General features: G+C 54.0%; 1 protein-coding gene across 2 annotated transcripts in view; it reads right to left on the minus strand.

Annotated features, from left to right (window-relative positions):
- The window catches only part of TMCO4 (transmembrane and coiled-coil domains 4), a 72,168-nt gene that overhangs the window by 3,755 nt on the left and 45,515 nt on the right, over window positions 1-22,898 (minus strand). The window contains exons 10-12 of one of the 2 annotated variants that reach the window (XM_058676125.1): window positions 22,662-22,798; window positions 19,355-19,439; window positions 4,957-5,074 (exon numbers count right to left, since the gene is read on the minus strand). In XM_058676125.1, coding sequence (XP_058532108.1) covers window positions 4,957-5,074; window positions 19,355-19,439; window positions 22,662-22,798 — 340 coding nt within the window. Of the gene's footprint in view, window positions 1-4,956; window positions 5,075-19,354; window positions 19,440-21,447; window positions 21,490-22,661; window positions 22,799-22,898 lie in introns of those variants that run through there. The other variant, XM_058676132.1, reaches the window with a different exon arrangement.

Consider the following 22,898-nt stretch of genomic DNA (forward strand, 5'->3'; position numbering starts at 1 on the left):
TTTAGTAACATGGTGCTGTGATTAGTAAGATTGCACACATGCGATTCTAATGCCTTCCCTTATGCAAAGTGCCCCTGATCCACGGGCCACACGCCTGGGTCCAGTGATCCACGCATGACTGCTGTCATTCCCAGGCACCTGTGATGTGCCAGCCCCTCTCCCATGGCATTTCGTCTTCCAGGAACGCTACACAGGAGGAGCCATTATTCCCATTCTATAGGCAGAGAGACCGAGGGCCAGGGAAGTTGTTGGTCCACAGCCACCAGAGCCGTGAGTTTAAGCCAGGATTGTCTGGCAGCAAAATCTTTGTTCATTCTTCCACCTTGTGTTCTTGTTCAAAGGCTCCTTCATTAAAAACATCGAAGTAACAGCTCTGTGGTGCTCTGCTCTCATCTGCCCACGATGCAGCTCCCTACAGTTCTTCTAGGCCTTTCTATAGGTATCACCAGATAGCCACATGCACACACACTGCATGTCAACAGACATACCTAGATACATGTGTGCAAACATTTTTCTCTTCTAAATGGATCACACTATTAACTGCTACACTGGCTTTTTCCCCTTAACGACTCCCTGTTTATGGTCATTGTTCACAATTTTTAATCATAATGAAGCTGCAGTGACCCCCTGTGTACATGTGTGTATTTGGTAGAGTTGAATCCTAAAAGTCAAAAGGCGTTGAGTCAGCAGAGAGGCACTTCACAAATCCTGATAGAGGCATTGGCACTGTGGCACGGTGGGAAAAAACGCTGCCTGCAATGCCTGTGTCCCATGTGGGTGCCGGTTTGAATCCTGGCTGCTCCATTTCTGATCCAACTCCCTGCTAAAGTGCCGGAAAAGCAGCAGAGGATGGCCCACATGTTTGGGCCTCTACACCCATGTGGGAGACCTGGAAGCAGCTCCAAGGTCCTGGCGTCAGCCTGGTCCAGCCCTGGCCATTGTGGCCATCTGAGGGAATAAATCCGTGGATGGAAGATCTTACTTTCTCAATTCTGACTTTCCAAACCAAATCGTAACAATTTTTGATAGGTACTGTCAAGTGTTTTGCAAAGCAGTTACTAAACCCAGCTGCCACTGGGTGGATGATGCTGCCTGTTTTCCCACATCTTCCCCCACGCTGAATGCTGTTCATGTTTTAGGTCTGATAATTGGGTCGGTAGCAAACAGGGACTCAGATTCCAGCTTGAATCCTGATGGGGTTGGGCCTCTTTCCAAAAGCCCATTACCTTCTATCTACTCTGTGAATAGGTAGACATATCCTTTGGTCACTTCCTTATCAGACTGGGTTTTTAAGAAGGATTTTTTTTTTAATTTGAAAGGCAGAACCATGCAGAGAGGAGAGAGGCCTTCCAGCTGCGAGTTCATGCCCCAAATGCAACAGCTGGCACTGGGCCAGGCTGCAGCCAGCCACCTATAACTCTCTCCGGGCCTCCCACATGGGTGGAACAGCCCTCTCCTGCTGCTTTCCCAGGCACATTAACAGAGAGCTGGATCAGAAGTGGAGCAGCTGGGACTCAAACTGGCACAGCCTTGTAAGCAGCAGCTTAACTCACTGAGCCACAAGGCTGGCCCCTAAATTGGATTTTTTAAATTACTGATTTGCATGGGCTATTTATATCATATGGCTCTTTATCTTTGCTTTTCCCCACCACATCCTGATCCTAAGAACTCAGGGTAGGGGTCATGGTGTCCCAGGCATGGGCTGAAGCCCTGGGTCCTGCTCCAGGCCCTGCACCTGTGGCTAAAACCCATTGTCAGCTCTGAGCTACTCAGCTACTGGGTGGCTGCTGTGGGCTCAGTCATCATAATCATGAAGATTCCCAAAATCAATTCCACTTCGCTTCGGGTGCCTGAGCTTGGATCGAAATCAATGCTAACCAGCCTCATCTGGAGGCCCGCTAACTGCCAGCAGGAAGAGGAAGCCAACGGCAAAATGTCATCTGGGCTGCTGGGGTGCTTCCATTGGATCCAAAGTGCAGCTCACTCCTGCCAGACCCCGGCACACGCTCCTGTGTGCACTGGGGAAGTGTGGCAGAACTGGGTGGATGGGTGGGCAGGGGTCCAGCTTGGAGAAGGTTACAGAAGCCCCCAGGCATGCCTGGAGCAGACCTGTCCAACTAGCGCAGGTGTTACGGCCTGGGGCTCAGCCAGGCTCCAGGACAGTGCTCTCTGGTGTGACACTGGAGAAAGGAACAGTTTCTTTGTGGGCAGGTGACCTGACCTGAGCCTCAGTTCTCTCATCCGTGAAATGGGATTAATGATCCTGACCCCTTAGGGCTGGTGGGCTGGGGGGAGTGGTTCACAAAGATAATGACAACAAAATGGGTCTGAGTCCAGTGCTTCTTGCTGTGAATTGGATGTGGCTTGCCTCCCACAAGGTCCACCTGGTTGGAGGTGGTGTGGCCTGGGCCGGTGCTTGTCTGTGGCAGGTCTCACTGGCCTGTTAGGTTGTTGCAGAAGCCCGGTTCTGACGCAGGGTCACTTTCTGACTTCCAGTATGGAGACACGAGCTCCTCCTCCTGCAGCCGTTCCTGGCACCTGCTGGGGTGTGGAGGGTTGGGGAGCTGGGAGGGGACCGTCGCCACAGCCAGCAGTGTACCGCCTGGATGTGAAGCCTCTGACTGTGAACTGGATAATCCCATTTTCCTGGCCCCAGGGCTGGCTCTGACGCTGACTAGTATGTCCTGTGTGTCCATGTCGCAGCCAGTGCCTTGCTGGGTCTGGGAGCTGTGTTCCCATCAGGCATGCACTCCTGTCCTCTGGCTACCTCTGGACTCTCGGGGCTAGCCCAGGGGTCTCGGCACACACTCTGCTGGGTACTGTTTCGGTGCCCCAACCTCAGGCTGAGCCTCTTCCTGCTCCTGTTCTGAACGAAATTCCTCAGAGCCAGGATTCCAGCACTTCTCTCTTTGCCTGCATCTGCCCCCCACCCCACCCCTAGCCCCTGGTGCTCTCGCCTGACGGCCCCCTCCCCGACTTCAGCTATGGCCCAGGAGCTGGCAAGCTTCCGGGCCCTTGTTCCAGGTGTGCTTGCTCCTTTGCCACTACTATCCCAAAGTACCTGCTGCTTCCCAAGTCCTTCCTCCATTTATTTGAAAGGCAGTTATGGGAAGAGGGGTGGGAGGCAGAGACAGAGAGCATGAATCATCCATCTACTGGTTCACTCCCCAAGTGGCCCCAAAACTCCGGGCCAGGCCAGGCTAAACCCAGGAACCAAGAGCTTTTTTGGGGTCTCTCATGTGGGGGAGAGGCCCAAGCACTTGAACCGTTTTCTGCTGCTTCCCCAGCACATGGCGCAGTGGCTCAACAGGTTAATCCTTCACCTGCAGTTGCTGGCAACCCATGTGGGTACCAGTTCGTGTCCCAGCTATTTCACTTTCAATCCAGCTCTCTGATTACGGCATGGAAAGCAGCGAGGGATGGTCCAAACCCTTGGGACTGTATCCCCATGTGGAAGACCTGGGAGAAACTCCTGACTCCTGACTCCTAGCTTCGGATCAGCTTGTGGACATTTTGGGAGTGAACCAGTGAATGGAAGATCTTTCTATAAAAAAAAAATCTGCCTTTCCAATAAAATGAATACATCATATATATATGATAATATATATAAAGAAAGAGCAGCTGGACTCAAACTGGTACCATAGGGGATGCTGGTGCTGCAGGCACTGCCTCCCCACTAGTCCGCAGAGCTGGCTCACATCTGGTTCCCGATGATGATTTTTAAGGCTGTGTTAACAGACCCACTCCATTTCCACCAAAGCTTTGAAGTCATTCCCTCCTTTCTTTTTGTTGTCACCCTATAAAGAATCACCTAGCCTTTTAAAATTCCAGACATGACCTTCAGGTCTGGGCTTACAGCATCACATTTGCCAGGGGGTGGGGCTGGTCTGTGCGTGCTGTGATCCACAAATACAGGGTCTCAGAAGCCACTGCATTTTGGATTTTTGCAAAGATGTATCCGGCACTCAGCGTGTGTTTCACAACGTGTCCCTGCGAGGTCTGGGGTGGCACCTCTGGCCACCGAGCCCAGAGGCAAAGTGGAGAGGTCAAGCCCACTGCTGCCCTCCTTTGGGTCAGGGCGTGTTTGCCACTGAACGCACACCTGTCCACCTTGGGCTTTCAGAGCTGCGGGGGTCTGGTGTCACCAAGAAGCCCTTGAGCGCCTGGCTGGGGTCACCTGTCATCCTGCCTGCCCCGCTGCTGGACACTGCCTCTCAGGAGGCTGGGATGGGGCACCGCCCACCATGGTGCCTGGCATGAGCTTGGTGTGAAGTGGTGAACATCCCAAGGGAGCAACACGGAATAAATAAATAAAGCAGCAAAGGGTGCTGGGACAGGGATGTCACACTGCTGCCGTGTGACTACTGCCACAACCCCTCAGTGCTGAAGGGGAAGCAGGCAGCTGTAGGCACAGGCTGTCGGACACTGACCCTGGGCCTCTGCCGCACTGATTGCTGAGCGTGGGGCATCTTCTCAGGTCTGCCAGCTGCTCAGCGGCGGCCTCATCCTCCTCCCTTCCTCAGAGTCAGAGCCGTGGACTTGGCCAAGACTCCACAAATCCCTCCTCCCAAATGCCACATAGCTGTCAGCCTTGGTCTCATTCCTGTGGGGGTCTGTCACTCCATCTGTGACAGGGCTGTTGCCCCATCCTGTTCCAGCACAGGGCTGACAACACAGCCTAGGCCCCAGCACTCCAAGAGCCCCTTTTAGGTACCCATCTTTGTCTCCCAGTCTTAAATTCTACCTGTCAAACGTGTCACCTGTCCACCCACCTCCAGCACCCTGTAAGCTGGTCCAAGGACTGACAATCATCCCAGAGGGTGGGGCGCCTCCCGGGTCACAGCACCCAGCCAGGACCTTGCCCCTGACATGGCCAGTGCTTGGGATCTTCTTGGACAGGGCTTTAAACACACGTGCTGGCAGTGGCACCGGGCCCCGTGTGAGGCGGGCACTTACCTGCAGTAGCCGTTGACAATCCTCCCGGACACCACCTTCCGGAAAGGCTCCCAGTGCCGGGCTTCCCCTTTCACAGGCGCCCCCAGCAGGACCACATCCTCGATGATCCCTTGGCAATCTGGTGGGAGACCCCAAAAAGGCTGTCAGTGTCCTGGCCTCAGGGAGTTTTGGCTGAGACTTTGCAACAACAGTAAAGGAGATGAAGGTCTCACACATGCACACGGCCACACATGGACACAGGAGTGCGGGCACACATCACATGAACACACATGTATGCTGCACATTACCGGGGTTTCCGCTCGTTGAGCCCCATGCCTACATGCCTGAGCGATTCCCGTAAAGCATCCCTGTCCCCATGCAGAGCTAAGGAAACCAAAGACCTGAACAAGGTGGCATGGCTGGCAAGTGGCTCCCTTGGCACTGAGCTCTCTTCTGCCTCTCATGGTTACGGTAGGCATTTGGCTAAGCAGTTAAGATCCCTGCAGCCCACATCAGACGGCCTGGGTTTGATTCTTTTCCTGTTCATGCGCACCCTGGGAGGCAGTGATGCTGGCTCCAGCAGCTGGGTCCCTGCACTCACACGGAGTTCCTGAGCCACGGCAGAGGTGAAGCAGTGGATGGAGGCACTCTCTTTTTGCCCCCAGGGAGGTGGTAGCTCCAAGGAAGCTGAGGTCTGGATGAGGCTGACACTGCCTCCTGTTCCCCCGGCCCCCATTGCCACCTCCCCCGTGTAAGGGACGCGGCAGCGGGAAGGCTGTGGCAGGGCCGTCGTTGGAAGGGCCCTTAGAGATTAGTGAGATTTCACTCCAACTTCTTTCCCTGGTGGATTAGAGAGCAGGCTCAGAGAGGGGGTGGGGTTTGCCTAGTCGTACAGCAGACAGCTATCAGTCCTCAGGGTTGTTCTCTCCGCTGCTTGTGGTAACGATACACACAGTGGCAGCAGGAGGGTCCTCGCTGCCCCCAGGGTGTGGACCCTGGAGTCCAGGGGTGCCCTCTGGCCGCCAAGAGCCCTGCCTCCCTGGGGAGCTGCAGCTCAGCCTTGTGGCTCAAGCCTGGAGGGCAGGGACCCCTTGTGGCCAATGGCGGTAACAGCAGCATTCCTGACCAGCTGTTGGGGCTCAAGGAAAAGCTGACTTAGGACAAGCCTGATGGCCACCGCCTGTGATCTTGACCTGGGTCTAGGCATGCAGCCTGGAGTGCACCCAAGCAAGTCAGGAAGGGCAGAGAGCTGGAACTGCATTTCCCATTTTGCAGCTGCCAGCAAGACCCCTCCCTGTCAGTCTCAGACTATTGCCACACTGCGACATGCTCCAGTGTTTTAAAGGTTCTTTGCACGGTAGCCAACCTGCATGCAGGCTGCATGGCAGGCGCTTGTCATTCACACAGGTAGGAAAAACATTTCTTCCCAATACTACCTTTTTATTCCCATAAAGAAGATTTATTTATTCATTTGAAAGGTTGAGTTACATAGAGAAAAAGAAAGAGCTTTCATTCATTGGTTCACTCCCCAAATGGCATCAGTAACAAATAATGAATGATGAATAAACGGCCAGAGCCAGGAGGCTGGAACTTCATCCAGGTCTCCCGTGCAGGTGCAGGGGTCCAAACACTTGGGTCGTCCTCTGTTGCTTCCCTAGGTATTAGCAGGGAGTTAGATCAGAAGTGGAGCAACTGGGACTTGAATGGGTGTCCAAATTGAGACTGTCCAAACCTGCTAAAGTCTTGGCCAGGAGAACCACACTTTCAAATGTGGCAGCATGGAAGCCTAGCCATTTCCTGATTGGTTGAGAGACTGTCAATGGGAAAGGTCTTCCCCACAGGTTCCCACCCAGACAAGGAGGAATGAGGGAATGCTTAGAAACCCAGGACCCTTCCTAAAACCCTCTGTCCTTTCAAGAGGCACCCCATCTCCTGGGTCCCTCCTGGGGGGGGTACTTTCCCCTTCCTTCTTCCTTTCCTACCTTTTTATTTCTGTACTAAGGAGGAGAATACAGAACTTGGCCAGTAACAGAATAGGGACGTCAGCACTGCAGGTTGATGGCGTTACACAACTCAGGCCCCCAGCCCCTGGGCTATCTTCACACTGCTAGGCAATCATTTCTTCTACGGACCTGGGTTTGCGCCACTGTCCCCCTCTGCCGGTGGCCCAGTGGCTGCATCGCCTCAGCACTGCCGGACCAGCCAAGGTGGCTGCAGCTGCTCTTCTGTCCTTCTATCTCCGCCACCTGCATGTCGCCACGCTGTCCACCCTCACCCCAGATCGCCACACAGTCTCCTGCACTCTGTGAATGAGTGGAATCAGTGGACACTCATGGGAGAACTCTCTGTCTCTCTTTTAAGTCAATCAACCAATCTTCAGATTTTGAAAATGTTGTTGCAGAGGTAGAGGGATCGGAAGAGACAGAAATGTCCCATTTGTTGCCCGCTCCTCGCAGGGAGTGCAGTCCTGTTTGCTCGTGGGAGACAGATGCCTCCCAGGATGTGCCTCAGCAGAAGCCGAGTCGGGGCTGAAGGCAGGACACTCTGACGGGGGATGCAGGGCTCTCCGTCAGCATCTCTATCCCAGATAAAGGCTTGCCGTGGTTTTTATGTGTGAATTGTGGCAAAAATACGCATACCATTCGTGCTCTCCTCAGTAACTTATCTATGCCAATGTGGAGAAACCCCCATTTATCAGAAAGCTGTTCCCATGTCTCCAGCTCCTTGTGCTTTTCCTGGATTCCTGGGACAGTGGGGCTACGTTCCCAGGCACGTCCAGCAGGACCTCCTCTGTTCCACACCTCCCCACCTCCCGCCCCAGGGGACTGGGCATGGCTTCCTTCCAGGAGCCAATTTCAGCTTGCATGCTGACCTTGGCTTTAAACACTGGATGAGCTGAGTTTTTGCAAAGCTGGACTTTCTTTAGAGGCACCAAGCGGACTCAACGACTTGAGAGTGTCCCAGGGGGCTCCTTTTGGCACAGGTTGGAGGAGGGGAGACGGCTACTGGAAGAGCTACCCGAGCCCTACCCTTGTCACTCTGCCCTGTCCAAGATGGGGGGCTTCCTCAGAGTGAGGCCAGGTCTTCAGAGCTTGCGGCTGTCTGCAGCCTCCAGTGGGAGTCACATGGCTGCCCTGGCACTGGGCGACCCCAGGCCCTCCCACATGTCCATCATGTTGTCGCCAGTAATGAGATGCTCCCGGGCTGCCAGAGACCAAAGCAGCTGGAGTTAGCGCAGCAGAAAGGACAGATTTCCTGCCTCCTGGCAGTGGCTCGTGTGCAGCAAGAGATAAGGCAGGACGCCAAGGAAGGATTATCTTCTGACCGCAGGCCCAGCACAGACTTTGGAGAAATGATAAGTGTGCCTAACACCCACACAATGCAGCGTGAAGACACACACACACGCACGTGTGCATGCCATGGCACAGGGAGAGGCTACAGAAGCACAGGGGGCTGCGGGGGAGGAAGGGAGCTCTGACTGCACCCTGAGGTCCCTGGAGCTGGGGAGGGGGTGCGGGCATGAGGAGCTTAGAGCAGCCCATCCGGGATGACTCTTGCGGGGCACAGCAAAGCCTGCAAATCTCTGTGACTTCCGTTGTTTTCATGTGGCCAATTAGAACGACAGGCCCCTTCCTGGCTTCCTGGGACTCGGCCTGGCATCTCCTTATTCCCCCTCAGGCACAGAAGCCCGATCTGCTGATACAATCAGAGCCAAGGGGCGACTGGTACCGAGAGATGAAGGGTTTGGCTGAGCAGGCAATAGTCTGTCCTGCAAGTGTGCTACTGCCTGGTGATGGCACAGACATGATTTATCAGCCGAGGGGATACGGCGGCCAGGGTGTGCAGCGCTGTGACATGCTGCCTCTGACCTTACAGGTGGCACGGGCTAGCAGAGCTGCTAGCTTCAGAGGGCAGGGAGTGGCACTGGAGAGGGACCCGTCTGCAGAGCAGCTTTCAAGACAAAGCTCTTAAGTCCTGCTCTGTAACCCTCTCCATCCATCCGTTCATCACTGAAATGCACCCTGCGATGCATGCACCTGCTATTCCACTCACTCCTCTCACGGACCCTTGGAGGTAAGCATGATTGATGGCTCCCCTTCAGTCAAGGCCCTGCCTCAGAGACACTGAGCGACCTGCCTAGGGTCACACTGTAAGGGTAGAACTTGGCAAATCCCTACATATCCTCTCCTACGCTCCAGTCACATCTTCCTTTGTGATTAAAAAAAAAAACCTACAAACACACTTCTTACTCACCCTTTTAAAATATATACTTAGAGGGACAGAGCTACACAGAGACAAGGACACAATCTTCCCTGGCTGTCCCATGTGGGTAGAAGGAGCTCAAACGCTAGCACAGTCTTCTGCCGCTTTCCCAGGTGCAGGAGCAGGGAGGGAGCTGGAGCAGAAACCCAGCAGCTGGGACTGGAACCAGTGCTCCCACGTGGAATGTTGGTGTCATAAGGGCGGCCTAACTTGCAATGCCCACTACATTGAATTTCCATCTCAGGGTGGGGAGGGGAAGGGCCGTGGGCGGCTGGCCTAGTGGTTCAGCTCTGGCTCCTGGCTCCAGCTTCCTGCTATTACAGTAGTGACAGCTCAAGTCACCCACCTGGATTCCTGTCACCCACCTGAGGGTGGAGATGCCTTCCTGGTTCTCCTGGCCTTGATCCCAGCCTGGTATGGCTGTGGTAAGCATCAAGGGAGGGGATGAGAGCTCTCTCCTCACCTCTTAAATAAGTAAACAAATACATAAAAGAAACCTCGGCTCAGGTCCATGGTCCTACCTGCTCTGGATCAGGGGTGCTGTGGATTTCTGACCCTCAGGCCTCCTGCCTGCCTGGCCGCCTCTCAGGGTTTGCCTGTTCTTCTCCCAGAAGCCTGCCTCCTCTTCGCTGCTCAGCTCTCAGTGTCTAGGCCCCAGGAACATATCATGTGGGACTTGGGCTGCTCTTTTATTTCCTTAACCAGGCTTAGGGCCTTCGAGGATAGCGCTCCTGTCTCCAGAGGCAGTCTAAGAGAAGGGGTAGCAGGGAGTGGTTCAGTGTTATAGGAGTATCTTGATTAGAGTTCCAGCTTTGCTCATCACTCGCTGTCCTTCTGTGGACAGGATACCTAGTGTCCCTGGGCTGGCATTCTCCATCTTTAAAAAAGGAAAATGAAACACCAGTTTCCACGTGTTGGTGATGCCCGCACCTTACAAGGTGCCAGGGAAGGAGACAGAGATGGATTCGGTTCCTGCAGGGCACATGAGGCATCTCTTCCCACATCTGGGTTATTTTAACCCTTAGCACAGAGTAAATTGTGGGTCGACAGTTGTATGTTCCATTATTCAGGGAACTACGCAGGAAAAAAAGTCTGTTCAAAAGCAAAATAGTCACTTTTTTCCATGAATGGTTGGCTGGGCCCATGGTTGTGGGATGACCAGAGTACCTAGGCCACCCATGTGGGAGACCCAGCTGTAGCTCCTGGCTCCTGGCTTTGGCCTTGCCAAACCTGGCTGTTGTGGCCATATGGGGGCGTAAAACAGTCAATGGGAGATTCTTCTCTCTCGGTAACTCTCCCTTTTAAATAAATAATTTTGAAAAATACTAATTTTTTAAAAGGCAGAATGGGGGGGGGGGAGAGAGAGAGAGAGAGAGAGAGACGAGAAACAGACATCTTTCATCCACTGTTTCATTCCCCAACTAGCTGCAACAGTTAGAGCTGATCCGGGCTGAAGCCAGGAACGGAAGTACACCCAGCTCTCCTGTGGGTGGCAGGGCTCAAGCACTCGGGTTATCCTCTGCTGCTTTCCCAGGCCATTAGCAGGGAGCTGGAATAGTTAGAACATGATACACATTTGTGCCCATATGGAATGTTGGTGCTTCAGGTGGAGGCCTAGCCTGCAATGCCTTGGTGCCGGCCCCCAAACGATAATCTTTTTAAAAAGTAGGTAGACACTTGGTATGCTTATGGCTAGGTAGGCCTGGTGGAGGTCTTTAGGTCGGACTTAGTCTAGGTGGGCAATCTGAAGCTTGCTTATACAATCTGAGCGAGCTTCCTGCGCGTCTCCCTCCGCCTCCTGGCTCACCATGTGATGGTCCCCCTGCAACCTGCTCCACCATTGCAGATTCCAGACTGTTGGGGCCACCAGATCTGGAACTGTGAACCTCCAAAATACAGCTTTTCCTTCTGGGAGAAGTCAACATTTGGTTCTTTATCCAAGTAATATGGTCGGCTCTGAGTACACAGCCAGGTTACAGAGCCTAACAGGTTGCATGTACTTGGAAGTTCTTGGGCAAACAGTAGGCTAGTGGCCAAAACAGCTGAAGCAAATGCTGGGAAGATTACCATCCCATAGGAATCAGATGGTGAGGAACGTGTGCGGTGACCGACCCTGGGCATGCTGGCTCACCAGGCACCCGAACCTGTGAGACCGTTGGTAAAGTCTCGCTTCTGCTGCACTTCCCGCGTCTGACCCATCCTCTGAGTGGACGGGTGTGGCTGCTCCTCACACTGCCCTGGACTCTCAGTCTTGTAGTTCAAGTGACACAGGGCAGGCTGAGCCAGGTGCCTGGGGAATGCTCAGCAGTGCCTGGGCTTGAGCTTGGGTTTCTGGACTCTGCGTCCACGGCTCCTTCTCTTGCATCAGTCTTAGCTGGTTGCCACTGTCACTTGTATCTGGAAGGCACTGGGCAAAGTAGCCAAAGGGAGCCAGCCGACAGATGAGGAAGAGACAGGGAGTGGGGCTGACTGAATTAGTGGGACCCCAGTGCCAAGGACAGAGGTCAAGCAGAGTTTAACTTCCAGAGGGAACACACTGGCCAGCAGGCCCGACTGCTGCCTTACCTGTTGCCTGGCAGGGCTACCAGCAGAGACAATCTGCCTCACTTTGAATTAATTCCCTTGAGATCCTTTTGGACCAAAGAGGAGAAAAAATGCATAAATAACCCGAGGCAGTGACTTCTGCAGCCGTTTCCAGGCACGGCCAGCTATTCTAAGTTGGTTTGAATTGAGCTTGTTTTCCAACTACATTATCTTCGAAACTCTCTTAAAGCAAATGCAAAAAAAAAAAAAAAAAAAAAAAAGATGGGCATGATCATACAAGACCCATTATCATCTGGGGTCCAGAGACTCCCAGTGCCTACCCAGAGAGTGGCTCCTCCTGGCAGCCGGCGCCTGGACTGCCCCTATGTCTGCCTTCTGCTGGGCGGGAGATACTCTTGGCAGGAGGGTCAGTTCCTTCCAAGCTCTATCCATGCCCTTGGCTGGGACACGGATGGTCCCTGGGGCACAGGGGGACAGGGACTGCTTATCTCTGGGAACCCTGGCTATGTTCTCCTCCCCACATGGCATATCATTAGCAGGTGCGCAATATGCATTGGTTTTGAGTGGGCAGAACTGCTGTATACGCTGACCAAACATGCCTGCTGGGGGAAGGAGCATGCTATGGCACAGTATGCCTCCACCTGTGGTACTGGGATCCTACATGGGTGTTTCACTTTCGATCTAGCTCCCTAATGGCCTGGAAAAGCAGTGGAGAATGGCCCAAATCCTTGGGTCTCTGCATCCATCGGGGAGACTTGGAAGAGACTCCTGGATCCTGGCTTTGGATTAGCTCAGCTCCGGCCTTCGGGGGCATCTGGGGAGTGAACCAGCACTGTCTCTCCTCTCTTTGTTTAATTCGGCCTTTCCAAAATAAATAAATAAATAAATAAATACATATTATTCAAAAAAGAAAAACATGTCTGCCCGATAGCCAGAGACAAAGTAGTTTAAGTGCAGCTAGGTGCTGGGAGCCTTGGGCAACACTCCAGGCACTGGCCTGAGGGCTGTGACGTCCACTTTGCCAAGGCTGCTCAAGCCTTTCCTGACCCAAAGGCCTCTGCGGGCAGCACTCAGTTGTTGGATCACACATGCTGGGTACCTCCCTTGTGCCAAGGCCTGAGCCAAGAGCTGGCGCCACACATGTGACCCTGCCCTGACCTGACCACCCCTTATTGAGGAGGGGGACCTGTGAGCAGAGGTTGGAAAGTGTGAAGGAACACACTGGATGGTGGCAGGGAGGTGACCCAGTGTAGGGGACCATGTAGGGGATGCAGCCCCCAGCCCTGACTTGAGCTGTCTCTGTCTCATTGTCTGAAACTGCAGGATGGCTTGAATAACTCTGCATGAGGGGTGGGGAGAGGTGGAGCTCATTACTCAGTGACCACGAGGTCTGGGCACGCACTTGTGACAAACGCTAAGAACAAAAATAAGCCACGCTCTGCTCTCTGGGACACAACCATGGGGCCACTGTCTGACCCTCCAGTATGCGAGATGGCACTGCCTACCCTTTGTGCCTGCAGTGACGGCATGGGGAAGGGGCTTCTCCCCCAGAACCCGTGACAGCTCAGTGACCTTGGCCATCATCAGGGTGTGTTTCCCCTCCAAGTTCCTGAGGTGTGAACAGGATTATGTGAGACAAAGTGTCCAGTTGTACCTGGTGCAGAACTAGTGCCTAGTAGCTACACCACTTTTTTATTTTTTAAGAGGAGAGAGACAGAGGCAGAGGAAGAGAGAACTTCTGTTTTCTGATCCATGTCCCCAATGCCTGCCAACAGTCTGGGCGGATGAAGTCAAAGCCGGGCAAGGCCTCTCACATTTCTAACAGGGACCCAGTACCTGCTGCTTTCCAGGGTCTGTGTTAGCGGGAAGCTAGTGTCACAGAGCATGGCCCTGAGCCCAGGAGCTGGGGCATGGCACATGGGCATCCCAGGCAGGGTCCCAACTGCTGGGTCAAATGTCCGCCCCCACCCAAATGCATTCTGGATCCGTGGTTGGCAGAACCGGATACAGAGGGACAACTGCACATGTGCACCTGTCTTTCAAAAATTATCTTCATTTTATTTGAAAAGTAGAAAGATACAGAGAGATCTTCCACCTGCTGGCTCACTCCCCACTGCCTGCAACAGCTGGGGCTGGGAACTCTGTGTCCAACCACACGGATGGCAGCCAGCCCAGCACCTGAGCCAATGTCTGCTGCCTCCCACGCGTAGGCAGGAGCCCAGGAAGCTGGACTGGACTCAGAGGGACATGGGTGTCCTGAGCAGGCCTTGCCCTGTCCATGTTTTCATTTGTTCTGCCTTGCAGGGCTTGTGGGGTGTGAAAGCATTTTGGTGAGAAAGTGTCGGCTCTGATCCCCCCGCCAGAATCCTAGGCCCACGCCCCCAGTGGCTGCCAGGTATGCGCGGGGCATTCTTGGCTCTGGGATTCTAATATTTGTTGCAGGTGGGTGGTGCTTTGTTTTCACCTCCCATTTCCAGGAACCACTAGGAGTCAGCCTTCCCCAACATCCTCTTATTCCCTGGAAAGAGAAAGGAAAATCAGGGATAGAAATGGCTCTGAGTTTGGGCATCAGAAAGCCCAGAGTGGGAATGGTTAAGCTGAGCACAGCCTTGTCCACCTGCATGGGAGGAGCCTTCAGTCCCCCACAGACAGCTGAGCCATTGAAGTGTGCACAGCCGCCAGTCACATTCAGCCTGAGCCAAGGCGGCCCTCTGGGGTGCTCCTGACCAAGATCAGGGCAGGGGATGACCAGTAGTCTCAGCTCCACCTAGCTGTGATGGTGGTGCTGGTGGTGGTGGTGATGTGTGTGTGATGTTATTACATAAAGGGAGCGGAATCTACCCAGCCCCTCCAGAAGAAAGGCTGCTGTTCTGAGCTCCTTGCCCCAAATTCCTCCTTCTGAAGGTGTGCCCAGAGCGGGACAGAGCCAGGTGCACTTCTGAACACCGGGTTCCTATTCATCGCAGAGTCGCGCTATTAAATTCCTGTTATTCGAGAGGCAGACATGTGGCCTCGCTGCTCAGAGGCCCATGTTCCAGCAGGGAGTGGGTCTGATGCCTGCCTCTGACTGCCCAGTGTCCAGCTTCCTGCTGGGGTAGACCCTGAGGGGCAGAGCTGACGGCTCTCTCAGGCAGCTGGGGGCCCTGGCACCTGTGGGGAGACCTGGATTAAGTTGGGAAGTGAGACAGAGGATGCAGTGCGCTCTCTTTCTACCTTTGCCCCTCAAAAAAAAAAAAAAAAAAGCTGTTATTGGGAAAGCCTCGGATTCCAGTTTTTTTTAAAAGAAAGCTGTTAGAGAGAGGTCTTACAAGCAGGCACAGCATGGAGACGTACCGGTGCTGGGAGAGCTGTTGGAGTGGGACGGGCAGGTGACATGGACAGGTGGTCTACAGCTCAGTGGATGTCCTACCACCTGCTGGCCATGGGGTCTGGGTGAATTACATGAGCTCTGTGTTCCGGTTTACTCATCTGGAAAATGGGCATGATAATGGTTTTTACATCACAGAATTGAAAAATGATGTGAGATGAGATGAGGAAAATAGCGCCCCCAAATTCTGAAGCCTATGAGAGTGTTTTTCATAATACGCGTTCACCATTAACTAAAAAAAAAAAAATTAAAAACAACCCAGTTCATCTACTAATTTGAGAGGTGAGGGTGCTGTGTGTTTGTGTGCATGTGCCTGTGGGTGTGTGCACACGGGGCTGGGCCCCAGGCTGCCAGGCACACTCCCTCCAGCTCTTCCTGTGTAAATTCGCTCCACTAGTCACAGATGCCACCTCAGTCTTTCCCTCAGGACTGCACCACAGGTTCCAGTCCTCCAATCCACATTGTGCCAGCCTCTCCCCCTAATCCTACTTGGGACCCTCCCAGCCTTGCCAAGACCCAGCCTTGCCCCACCCCTGCTATCACTGGAGACTCGGGCCACCTGCAGAGGACAGCACAGTGGTTGGGAGGGTGAATCCCCTGGGGTTCGAATCCTGGCTGCTCAGGCACTTGGGATCCACTCAGCCTCAGTATTTCCAACTGGGAAGTGGGGAGAGGAGCAGCTCCTGCTTCCAGGAAGCAGTGGCTACGGAGGAATGAGATCCAGCACAAATGTGTCCCAGCACAGTCCTGTGCTGGGATGCCCGCACCTGGCTATGGCCGCATCAGCACCTGCCGACTGCTTAGCCCAAAGTCACTCCTATGTCGTCCCTAACACTCAAAACGTGCTGGGCACCACGTTGATGTGGAACCCGCAGTCTAATGTGGATGCACAGCTCACCAGCTCCCTGCACACAGCAGGGCCTCAGACTGGAGTTCAGAGCAGGAGCTGTCCCCCTACTTAGTGGTCAGTGCTTTTCCTAATGGTCCTTTAGGCTCAGTGCGCACAGCCTCACCTTCATCTGAAGCAGCTGAGGCTTAGTGTGACTGGCCCAAGGTCCCATACTCCTCAGTGGCAAAGCCAGGAGCCAAATCCAGATCTGTTTAATATCAAAAGCCAAGTTCTTGACCACGAACCATGAAGATCCAAGAGCAGGAGGGGTGACTGGCAAAGATGGCAGAAAGATGCCACCTACAAGACAACTGTGGAAAGCTGTGGCACATCCCAGGTCCGTGATGCCCTGCCAGTGAGGGGCACCTTTCTCCCCCCTTTTTTTTTCCAGTTTCTAGCCTCACATTGGGCAGGAAGCTGGTCCGTAGCTTCTCTCCGGTGACTGTGGCCAAACGGCTCATGGAAATGAACTTGGCTGGTTCAGAATGGGAAGTGAAGACTTGGTTTGTGTTAGTGACCTTGAAGTGAACCTGTAATTCCTGCCACCCGGAGGCAGAGACGTGCCTTCTCCTCCCTTAACAAGACTCTCCCAGCAGGTGGTTTATGTGTGGTCAGGGGCAAAAGGGCCTGGGGACAGCAGCAACACACAGCATGGGGCAAAAGGGACTTTTCAAAGGCCTTCCCCCAACCTGGGGAGAAGAGTTAGATGGCACCAGCCACAGACAGACTGATGGCAGAGGTGCTGAGGCCAACCTGGGCTGCCAGGAGCCCCAGCCCTGACGGCAGTGGCATGGGAGAGCCCAGGCGAGACAGAAGGACTGGCTCTCCATCACAGAACTGTGAGCCACAGGCATTGCTCTGTGAGCCACCAAGTTTGGAGAGGTGGTTTTGTAGCAACAGATAATGAAGGCAGAATGTGGATGAACATAATGCAAGCCCAGGTCTGCTGTGGGCACAGCCTGGCTGCCTTGGCTCGGGCACCCAAGTGAGCTACTCTGAGTGTGCCTTGGGAACCTGACCTGGTGCTCCTTCAACCCTCACCAGCACAAACACACACGGAACAGATCTGAGCCAAACTCACAGCCTAGAATCACGCCCAGCAACCGTGCAGCCAGAACAGCCCTGCTTTGCTCACTGTGCTGTAGCCAGCCACAGCTCCTGTGTTAAGCCCTTTGGGGGGAGGGGCTCTAACCCTCTGTGCCTGGGTGCTTTGTTATGCTACACTCAGCCTGTCTCTCAGTAACCCCGACAGTTACGGAGGTGTCCTGCTGTTTTTCCTGAGCTTCTCAAGTTTACAGGTACAGATCTCAGAGTAGCAGGAGCATGGGCAATAGTCGGAGCCAGGGTGCTGAGTCACACCAGGGGTGCCAAGTCAGAGCCTGGGGCGCCAAGTCATACCAGGGATGCTGAGATCAGCAGACCCCGGCCTACAGGAGGGAGGAACTGAGGTTACAGGGGGGCGGGATATGTGGGTTCCCCTCAGTGGGCCAAGGGGTCCTGGGTAATTATCTGGAGCAGGAGGAGGGTGCTGCCTGACTTACTTTACCTCAGGGTGCTGGAGCGGTCTCAGGAGAGGGAAGCTCCACGCTCGCCGCTTGCCGTAGCAGAAACTCACCTGGCCCCAACTGCACCTCTGCTTCCAGGGTGATTGTTGCCTGACCTCTGACACTAGCCTGGATTTTTCTTGTGAACCTGACCCTGAGCTGTTTTCTTGGGCCTCCCGAATGGGGCAGAGGTGCTTCCCACTGTGTGGTGTCCCCTCACTGATCATGGACAGAGCCAGGGAGAAGGAGGCTACTGACAGGAGAGAGAGAGAGACAGTGAGGGCAGCGAGCGAGCAGGGGCTGTGCAGAGAGGGTGTACACAGCAGCACAGTCCGTCAGCAGTCAATGCCAAGGATGTAGGTACACCTGCCTGGTGACCAGGCAACTGCTCTTGTCCTCAGACCACAGCAAGGCGGGGAGTCAGTCTGGCAAGGGTGGAAGCTCTAGGCTCTGCACCTTCTTGGAACTGCCAGGCTAAAATAAGAGCAGAAGCCCCACCCACCCCGTTAAGTGTTCAGGATCTGTTGGTGGCACCTGTTCCCACTCCTCTGTACTGTCAGCAGGGGCCGCACTGCCCGTCTGTGCTGTCAGCAGTAAGTGCACTGCCCGTCTGTGCTGTCAGCAGGGGCCACACAGCCCGTCTGTACTGTCAGCAGGGGCCACACTGCCCGTCTGTGCTGTCAGCAGGAGCCACACTGCCCATCTGTGCTGTCAGCAGGGGCCACACTGCCCGTCCGTGCTGTCAGCAGTAAGTGCACTGCCCGTCTGTGCTGTCAGCAGGGGCCACACTGCCCGTCTAGCTGCAGGAGGACAGGACAGTCTTGGATAAGCAGAAGCTGCTGAGTGACCACCACTAGCTGATGCCACCAGCTGACGCTTTGGAGATTTGCAAAAAGATCCCTGGGACCCCTTGCTGCAATCAGCAGGCCCCTTGGGATGGCACTAGCATCTCTGTGGGTGGAGAGACAGGGCCTGGATTCTCTAGTGAGAATGGTGCTGACACTCCAGCCCGGCTCCTACTTGTTACGGTGCCCTGGCTCACGGGTTTCTCCCAGCTCCTTCTAAGCCTGAGGCCACCATGCTCTACCAGGAGGGTGGTCCCTGTTCCGCAATCAGGTGTGTACCCCAAATGCTCTGCCTCTCCATTCTCCAGCCAGCTCCTCCTGCCAGCCACCTCTGCTGACAGATGTATCAGATCCAGCATCTGACCGCACACGGGGTCCAGAGCTGTGGCCCTTGGGCCTTCTGTTGTCTCAGTGCAGCTCACCCCCACCCCAAATATACGTCCACTCTGTGCATGAGGGCTCATTTGGGGAAAGGGTCTATGCAGAAGTGTCTAAGGATCTGAGTGAAGCCCTATTGGATCAGGGTGGGCCCTAAATCCAGTGGCACTGTGCTTAAAAGAGAAGACAAAGGAAGATGTGGAGGACCAGACCATGATTGTGGTGACGGTGGTGGACATCACAATGAGGAGTGCCATTGTTGCCTGCCACCTCCACAAGCTGGGAGACACACGGATTGTACACCAGAGCCTCCTGGGGCAGTGGGACCCTAGTGACTTCTCGAGCCCTACACCTCTACCCAGGGTGCCCTACTTAGATCACAAGGGCAAGTTCACTCTTTGGGGCCTGTTTGTGTCTCATCTGCTTTCATTTGGCTCCCAAAGGTTGAACTACTTTTTCTTCTATTTTAAAGCCACTTGTAACTTTCCCCTTGGTGTTTCTAAGCCTTGCAAGCTCACGATTCCTGGCCCAGAACCCTTGGTCTGGGGACACACTTGGCAGGGGTTCTGTGACCATGTGCTGGACTCACCTTTCTCCTGTGCCAGCTCTTGCAGACAGAAGTAGATGACCCTGGCTCCCAGGCTGAAGCCAATCAAGGTGACAGGTCGTTGGCCCTGGGGGAAAAGGACAGAGTATCTGAGGGGCCCCAGCAGCCCTCGCCCACTGCTGAGAGCCTCTTGCACCCTCGATGAGTCAGGCCTGTGCTGGTGTGGCCCACACTCACAGTGGTGAGTCAATGCCCTCATTTCTACAGGAGTGCACCTGCTGTTGAACAGGCTTCCTCTGAGGCCAACAGGCAGCTGCTGGCTGGGCTGACTCCTTTTCATCTCGGTCCACCTCTTCTTCCCTGGGAGATGGGCTCAAGCAGGAGCTTCAGTGGGGTCTCCCATGTGGGTGGCAGGAGCCCAAACACTTAGCCTGTTCTTCATTGCTTTCCTAGGCATAGCAGCAGGAAGTTGGATCAGAGGTAGAGCCTCTGGGAGTCAGACTGGCACTCTGCTATGGGATGCCAGTATTGCAGGAGGCAGTTTAACCTGTTGGCCCTGGCCACTGGTTAAGGTCAGTAGATTGGGTAATTAGTTACAGCATCTACAGAACACTGACACACATCACTTAGTCCTGGGTGCCGACACTGTTACCTGGAAGAGAGCAGACTGGCTACTTGGCTAGCCAGGGCCACTTTGGTCTTACAGCTAAAGCTGCCAAGAGACAGACATCACGTGTCCTTCAATGTCAGTCTCTTTTTCCCACAGTACAGTAGGTCCCTCAAATTCACACTTCCCCTTTCTGTGATCTGAGTCACTTGTAGTCAACTTTAGTTCAAAATTTTTAAGTAGAAAATTCCAGAAGGAAATAATCTATGTGTTTTAAATTGTTCTGAGTAGCAAGCTGGCATCTCACACTGTGCTGCTCTGTCCCACTAGGATGTGAAGCATCCTTTGCCTGGCGTATCCACACGGGCACACTACCCTTCTGTAAGTCACTCAGGAGACACCTCAGTTACCAGATGTGAGCAAGTCACCTCTGTGAAACAAACTAGCAATGTGTCGTGACCATTATCACCTCACACCATCTCACTGGGTCACCTCCCATCACCACAAGAATGGTGACTGCAGTACAATGAGGCATTTTGAGCGGGAGATCATATTCATGCTGAATTAAAGTGTATTGTGACAACTGTTCTATTTTATGATTAGCTATTGTTGCTAATATCTTACTGTATTAATTTATAATTTAAATTTAAACTTTATCATGGGCATGTCTAAGAGAGCTTCTGAAGGCTCATGCATTGTGGTGTCAGAAACCTTGGAATCATACACATTTGTATGTGTAGGAGAAGACAGTATATGTGGACGCCTCTTAAGTTCATGGAAAGTGTGTATTAGGAAAAAACTGTACATGAACTGCAGAATGTTCTGTTTATCAAGATAAACTTACCTTTAAAAAAAAACACAACTGGGCCCGGCACCATGGCCTAGCGGCTAAAGTCCTCGCCTTGAACGCCCCGGGATCCCATATGGGCGCCGGTTCTAATCCCGGCAGCTCCACTTCCCATCCAGCTCCCTGCTTGTGGCCTGGGAAAGCAGCTGAGGACGGCCCAAAGCTTTGGGACCCTGCACCCGTGTGGGAGACCTAGAAGAGTTTCCTGGTTCCCGGCATCGGATTGGCGCGCATCGGCCCGTTGCGGCTCACTTGGGGAGTGAAACATCGGATGGAAGATCTTCCTCTCTGTCTCTCCTCCTCTCTGTATATCTGGCTTTCCAATAATAATAAATCTTAAAAAAAAAACACACACAACTGAGAGGCAGACAGACAGGAAAAGAGAGCTGTTGTCTGCTGCTTTACTCCCCAGATGCCCACAGTAGCTGGGGCTGGGCTGAGGCTGAAGCTGGGCGCCAGGAACCCACTCCAGGCCCCCTCGGTGGGTGGTGAGGGCGAGTTCCTGAACCCTCACTACTGCCTTCCAGGGCTGCGTTACTGGGAGGTCAGAGCTGTGAATGAAACCCAGACACTGATGTGGGATGCAGGCCTGTTAGCTGCCAGATTAGACAGTCCCTCCCTAGACTTAAGTCCATTCCTCTACTTTTCCAAGTACCTGTGTTATACAGCGTCTGGTACTACCTGCCACTCAGGTGTCTACTTGGGGTTCCTGGCGGACATCCCCTGAGGACAGAGGGGGAGCTACTGTCACTACATGTCAGCTGGTTTGACTGCCACTTGGCGTCATCTTCCTTGGCAGCTGAGGGTGGTCGTACAACATGGCGTTGGCCAACCAGACACCTGCTGGGATGCTGGGAGGCCTTGGCCCTTCCTTCTCCTGCTTCCTGGAGCTCAGGCCACTGCTGTTGCACCCCAGGAGGTAGAGGTGACCCGGGACAGTGCAGCAAGATGGAGCATCCGGGGCCTCTGCCCTGTGAGTGACAGCTCAGTGTGGCATGGTCCTCCCCAGCCTCTCCGGGGGGGAAAAAACTGCATTGTGGGAGCCCCTGCTGCTTTGGGTGTTCTCCACTCGAAGCAATACAGATCAGCAATTGCCTCTGACACTAGTTCTGCAATGTTGGTCTCCATTTACTCATATTTCCTCCCTGCTTAGCTTTTTAAATTTTATTTTATTTGTTTATTAGAGGGACAGACAGACACATATACACTTTCAGAAAGAGAGAGAGAGAGACAGACAGAGACAGAGTGAGGGAGTGAGCTCCCCTTTGGCGGGGACTGCCTGAGTGTGCGGCTGCCTTCCTGGAATCTGCATTGCCAGCAATTGTCAGGAGCCAGAGATGGCATTGAACCAGGACTCTGACACAGGCTACAGGCCTGTTCCTCCACCCAAGTGCATTTTCAAAGGGGAGTCTATCTTTATTGCACTCAAAGTTTCAAAGCACCGTGGTGCTTAGTCTTCCCGGCCACCGCACTCAGCATTAGATCCCTGCAGACTTCTCCAGGTGGCAGTTTCATGGCCTGAGATGGGCATGGGTCTCTGGCATGGGTGTCCTGCGGGCAGCCCGCAGAGCTCCTGTTATTGGCTTCACTGCCATCTGGGTCAGAAGTGTCTGCTGCAAGGTGCTGGGACTGAGCGTTGGAAGCTGACATGCAGGAGCCACCTCCCTCTGGCCGGTCGGCATCTTTCTGCCTTGCCCAGGTGGCCCTGTTACTTGGTGGAGACACAGACTCTGCCTCAGGGATCCATCCTAGGACACCGTCAGGACTTGGACTAGCAGGGCAGCAGCCAACACCAGCCATGTCCCCAAGGCCACCAGGCCGCCTCCAAGGGGGCTTGCATGCGTCCATCCCCACGTCCCCCTCGCCTCTCAGCCCTCACAGCCAAGCCCGAGTACCTGTTGTCGGGAGAGCAGGATGTGGGCCAGGTGCTTGCCGACCTCTGCTGACCGATGCAGGCACACCCCCCAGGGGTTGTCGATGACGTTGGCCATACTGAGGAGCGAAGCTGGCCAGGTCAGAGCGGCCACAATGCCTAGGGAGGCAGGAGACCCGTCATGGAGGGCATGTGTGTGCAGTTTTCTGGGGACCTGACAGGCTAATGAATGCTCTGGTCTGGAGTTTGTCGAATTTGG

This window comes from Ochotona princeps, chromosome 2 (genome assembly GCF_030435755.1).
Source record: "Ochotona princeps isolate mOchPri1 chromosome 2, mOchPri1.hap1, whole genome shotgun sequence".
NCBI lineage: Eukaryota > Metazoa > Chordata > Mammalia > Lagomorpha > Ochotonidae > Ochotona > Ochotona princeps.